General features: G+C 34.0%; 1 protein-coding gene across 1 annotated transcript; it reads left to right on the top strand.

Moving 5' to 3' along the window:
* Positions 1-1,201: 1,201 nt before the first annotated feature.
* Positions 1,202-3,433, top strand: LOC143597411 (F-box protein SKIP14-like). Its single transcript, XM_077075918.1, has 2 exons — positions 1,202-2,071; positions 2,768-3,433. The coding sequence occupies exons 1-2, from the start codon at positions 1,202-1,204 to the stop codon at positions 3,299-3,301; spliced, it is 1,404 nt and encodes a 467-aa protein (XP_076932033.1). The 3' UTR covers positions 3,302-3,433.
* Positions 3,434-5,607: the final 2,174 nt, after the last annotated feature.

Below are 5,607 nucleotides of genomic sequence, written 5' to 3'. Positions count from 1 at the left end.
TTTTTAAATAGGTTAAAAAAGTGTCGTGACAATTTCTATCGGACACCTTTGTAGTTTTGCCAGACAAGGCAAAGCCTTAGACAATGTATTCACGTTTAGACGTCTACATAGCTTACTTGAAGCACATGTCATGATAAGGGAAGTGTCAACTCACTTTTTACATGGATTTTCGTTCTAACTTGTTTAGTGTCTAGTAGTTAAAAAAAAAGATTATGTGTTGAAGTTCTGCTATCAACCTTTTTTTTTCTCTACACCTATTTTTAAAGAAATTTGGGTGGACTTATAACAACACTTTGGGAAGGGTATTGGTGGCTCAATAAAGAAATGTCTGGATCTTTGTAATCTCCAGTTCCATCCTGAGGTGTCCACGTTTAAGCACCAGTGAGCCTTTGAGCAGGTGGGCTTTCCCCGTAACTGAAGATAACTTGGAGACGCTTAAGGGTTTCGTGCGGTTAGGTTGGGCCAGCTGGCGGTGGGTTTTTGCCATTGAGTCCCTCCGTACGAGATAAATAGACAATTCTTTATTTGTTGGCCGTTAAAATAAAAAGAAAAAAAAAAACTTAAAATTTATATTAGTGTAACTACTTTTCAAGCCAGCTTCAAAGAATCTTATCTTAATTAAACATGATCATAAAGTTTAAAATTTTGAACTTTATTAAAAATAAAATTAAAAAAATCCCATTTAAGAATTAGGATAAACATTGTATAATGAAGAAAAAAAATCAAGTTGTTATATAATTTATTCATTCCAATCCAGCAAGAATAATAATAATAAAAATAATCTCCATGGAGAATGGAGATATCGCCATTGAGCTTTGACTTTGTCTTCTGCTCATGGCTTCCTTTCTTCTCTATACTCGTTTATACACATATACATACATATATACATACATATACATACATGAATAATAATATTATTATTATTAATAATAATATTCTTCAATGAGGTCAGATCTCTTTCTTTCTTCTTCTTCTTCATTCTTCCCAGAATCTAATTAACCCCCAATTCAATTTCATCAAATTTCATTCACAATATTCTTGATATTAATCAAACACAAACCCACTTTTGTTATTTTTATTATTATTATTCCTATAATTTCTGAGCTATTTCCATCCAATTATTGGTTTATTTTTTGCTTATTATTAATTAGCCTCATTATTATATTACTATTATTAATTTGGGGGTTTATTGATTGATTCCATGGATGATTTGGTAATCAAGATTGGTGATATGGGTTTTGAATCTTTTGATGATTGGTTGAATCTTGATGTGGTTAATAAGCTGCCTATTGATCCATTTGAGATGAATATTAATAATAATAATAATAATAATAATAATAATAATAATATTACTGGTGGGTGTACAATGATTAGAGGCTGGATTCAAGAGGTTGATGATATTGGGTTTATTAATATTAGTGATGAGAAATTTGATGAGAAAAACGGGTTCTTTTTGTTCGACGAGTTGTCGAAAAAAGCCTTGCATACAATCAAGAAACATGATGATGATGATATTGGGTATATTAATATTAGTGAAAGATCTATTGGGGATGAAAAGTTTGATGATAAAAATGGGTTCTTTTTGTTCGACGAGTTGTCGAAAAAAATCTTGCATCCAATCAAGAAACTTGTTGATGATGATGTTGGTGATATTGGGTATATCAAGATTAGTGATAAATCTATTGGGGATGAAACATTTGATGATAAAAATGGTTTCTTTTTGTTAGATGAGTTGCCGGGAAACGTCGATGATGATGATGGTGGTGGTGGTGAAGATGTTGGTGTGCCTCATGATGCTTTGTTTTTAGCTCTAGGCCATTTGGGAATAAGGGATTTGTTATCGGTTGAACGCGTTTGTAAATCGTTTCGTGATGGTGTTCGTGACGATCCGTTGCTATGGAGGAATATAAACATTGATCAACCGGTTGGTGAATCGTTTAAAGATGACTCGCTTTTAAGGATTACAGATAGGGCAAATGGTAGTCTGCAGTCTTTGAGTCTGTTCAGGTGTTTAAAGATTACGGATTCGGGCCTCAAGAATGTTTTCCAGAAAAATTTAGGGTTGATGAAGGTTAGTATTTCGGATCATGTTTATATGTTTACATTTGTATATATATATATATATATATATTTTAATTATTTAGGGCATAATTCGCTTTATTTAGCAAGCACGAAACGTTATCATCATTCATCAAAATGCAGATTATATTTCCTTATAATGTTATCGTTTTTTAATAAATAAATCTAGGGTTGTTCGTTATTAGGTTAGGACTCAATAAAATCGAAAAACGAACCGAACTGAGTTTTTATTCATTCGGGTTGTAACTGAAACCGAATTCTTATACAGTTGTGCAATATTTAAATTTTCTTTATTCGGTTTAACCGAATAACCAAATGCCCATTTTTATAGTTTTTAAGTTTTATATACTTGTAGTCACAACTATTTATAAGTTTAATACATTTTAGTTTTGTTTTGATTTTAAAATTAAACTCTTGGTTTTAGGTCTTAGGTTATGTTAACGAAAGCGTTTTTTGAAATTGTGATTCTCGGAACATAAACAGAAACCAAAAGCTTGCCAAAATTTTATTCACTCAAAATCGGTTATTTAACCGTAACCGAACCTAATCTTATTCCGTTATTCATTTCAGTTAAAGCATTTTACTCACTCGGTTAGACTCAGTTTTCGGTTACGACTGAATCAATGAACACTCCTAAAAAAAATCTGTATTCATCGTTTTGATATCGTATAAACAATTTTTGATGCAGCTAAACGTGGTGGGGTGTAACGGGCTAAGTATGGAAGGTCTATTAACCAACATGAAGTCATTCGGTGGAAGTAAGATCAAGCGGTTAAGAATAGGCGGGCTGCATAGTATAACAACAGAACAGTTTCAAGAATTATCCGAACTATTATCCTTAAACAACCAAAATAACCTTGGTCCACCTAAACCGCGGTTCTTTAACGGCGGTCAGTTATATCTTTCATTAGCTGATAACCGGCCGCTAGACATAGAATTATGCCCAAAATGCCAACAAATCAGACAAGTTTACGATTGTCCAGCGGCTGGTTGTGGCGGGAAGCGTAGTAACTGCAGGGCGTGTACTTTATGCATACCTCGGTGTACTAGTTGCGGGTGCTGTTTTAACGAGCGGGATTACATCGAGACGTTTTGTTTGGATTTACTTTGTTTGGATTGCTTGACTCGGTTTTTGAGGTTTCCAGACTGTGAAGACGACGAGGATATTAGCATCCGCGGGTTTCATCAGCAAGCAAGTTATCATTTTTATCTTTATGGGTAGATGGTTGTTTATGGTTTGTTGGGTATGTCTGGTAAGAGTGTGAAAACTAGACACTTGTGTAATAGTGCCAGTTACAATTTGATGGTTGGTTTTTGATGAAAACATATAAGTTGGCAGACCATATATGGGTAGATGCTTAAAGAGGTTGTTAAGAAACTGGGATATTCTTGAAAAGAAGACATATATGTTTAAAACTGTGTTTTAAATAAACTTTGGTTGGTTGTATTTGTGGGTGCTGCTCTTTACCTTTTTTCTCACTCATGTCCATATTGATTAAGCTCGAGATCGAGTTCAACTCGTTTCGAGCTCTATACTGAAAATCGAGTCTGAGTTGATAATTTGTCAAACTCGAACTCTATTTAGACTCATTTTCTATATATTAAATATTTATCATTTGATCTATGTTGATGTATGATTGTTATACATGTACAATTATATTTTTATGTGACAAAATATATATTACTTAGTTATTTCATCGTAGTTATATATATAAAGTATTTATTATATATTTTTCATACATAATTAAAACTTATATATTGATGTAAATAAAGGTTTGTTTAGGCTAACGAAACTGGGTTTTTCAAATACCCGATTAATACCCGAAATTACCTAAAAAATACCCTAAAAAGTTCAATTTTTTATAAATATAATCTATACCAAAAGTCTGAAAAAACCCGAAAATAGTTTTTTTTTTCAATACCCGAAAATATGATATTCAAATACCCGGCTTTAAAATACCCGATTCTATACCTGACCCGAACCCGATGCATAGGGTATGATTTTAAAGAAAATACCCAAACCCGACCCGGTTATTGTCAATACCCGATTTTCCAATACCCCGTCATACCCAAACCGGTTCCATACCCGGAATCGCGCATTTCCATACCTGAAACTGGATATTTAAAAACCCAATATGTGCACCTCTGCCTCCACATCTAAGCCAATATCTACATTTTTTTCAGAAAGGATACAAAACCAGAAAAGGTTGTAATAGAACTAAATGTTTACAGGCCTATTTGACAACAAGATTTTAATTCAATAAACGACTAAAAATGGAAAGCTTTCTAGTCATTTAGTTATATGAACAAACACGAGCACAAGCATGGGTGACACTCAATGCTGGATTGGGAGGGAGATTGGTCTTTTGAGCCCATGACGTTGTTGGCCGAAGCAAAGTCCCATAAGATAGTCGTCTCGTGCCATTCATTTTAGATCTTGAGTAGAACATCTTTCGAATTGCCCCTGACACATCGTTGTGATGATAGCTTCAACTAGAGACCCATGATCACGCACAACTACACGCTGACTTATATCAATAAGCGGAGGAAAGAAACTTAAACGATCGCTTAAATGACAACAAACATTAAAGGGGTGTTTGAGATTCCTTATTTTTACCTTCTTAAGACTTATATATAACTTATAAATTAGGGAAATCCCAAAATAACCATTTTTTGACCATGGTTTTCCACAAATAGCCCAAATACCAAACAAAATACCCAAACTAGCCAAAAAAATCTGTCGGATCCGACTAAAACCATTTCTGATCCGACTGAATTTTTGGACCTTTAAAATCGCGCCACGTATCACCGATTCAATGGATCCGGCTGAATTTCTTAAAATTCGGTCGGATCCGACTTGAAAACCCCCGAATTGAAAAAACTAGAACTCAAAATCAAAAACCCCTTAATTGAAAAATCTAGGGTTCGTCAGACAAATTAAACAGTCGGATCCGACGGAAGCGTGAACTGAACTGTCAGATCCGACTGTCTTTTCCTCCGACGGTTCTTCCGACTAATCGGTCGGCCAAAACCTTAAAATGTCGGATCTGATAGAATGTCTGACAACGTGTTAGTGTTTTGGTCGGATCCGAAGGAAGAATATGGCTAGTTTGAGAATTTGTTTTGGTCTTTGGTTAAAACTGGAAAACATTTGTCAAATATGGCTATTTTGGGGGTTTTCCCTATAAATTATTGCTATAAGTCATAAAGAAGTAAAAACAAAAAAAAAAGAAATCCCAAACACCCCCTAACAATGATTTTTAATTAACAAAAGAATACAAACAAGAAACTATCTATAACTTTGAGAGGGTCATGTGCAACATGGACATAACTTGAGGGACTTAACTAAAGTACTATCCGATGATGTCTTCATGTAGACCGAAGCTCACGGTCTACGTTCAATTCAAACTATATATCCGTATTTCACTGTCCACCTTTGAAGTTATCATTATATACACGTACACACATGCATATTACACCATCACTACAACCTTTTTATTCCTAATAATAATCTCTTTCTTTCTTTCG

This window comes from Bidens hawaiensis, unplaced genomic scaffold (assembly GCF_021521415.1).
Source record: "Bidens hawaiensis isolate Kalapana, Puna unplaced genomic scaffold, B.hawaiensis_p1.1 tig00048245_1, whole genome shotgun sequence".
Classification (NCBI taxonomy): domain Eukaryota; kingdom Viridiplantae; phylum Streptophyta; class Magnoliopsida; order Asterales; family Asteraceae; genus Bidens; species Bidens hawaiensis.
This window is presented reverse-complemented; position numbering and strand designations above follow the sequence as displayed.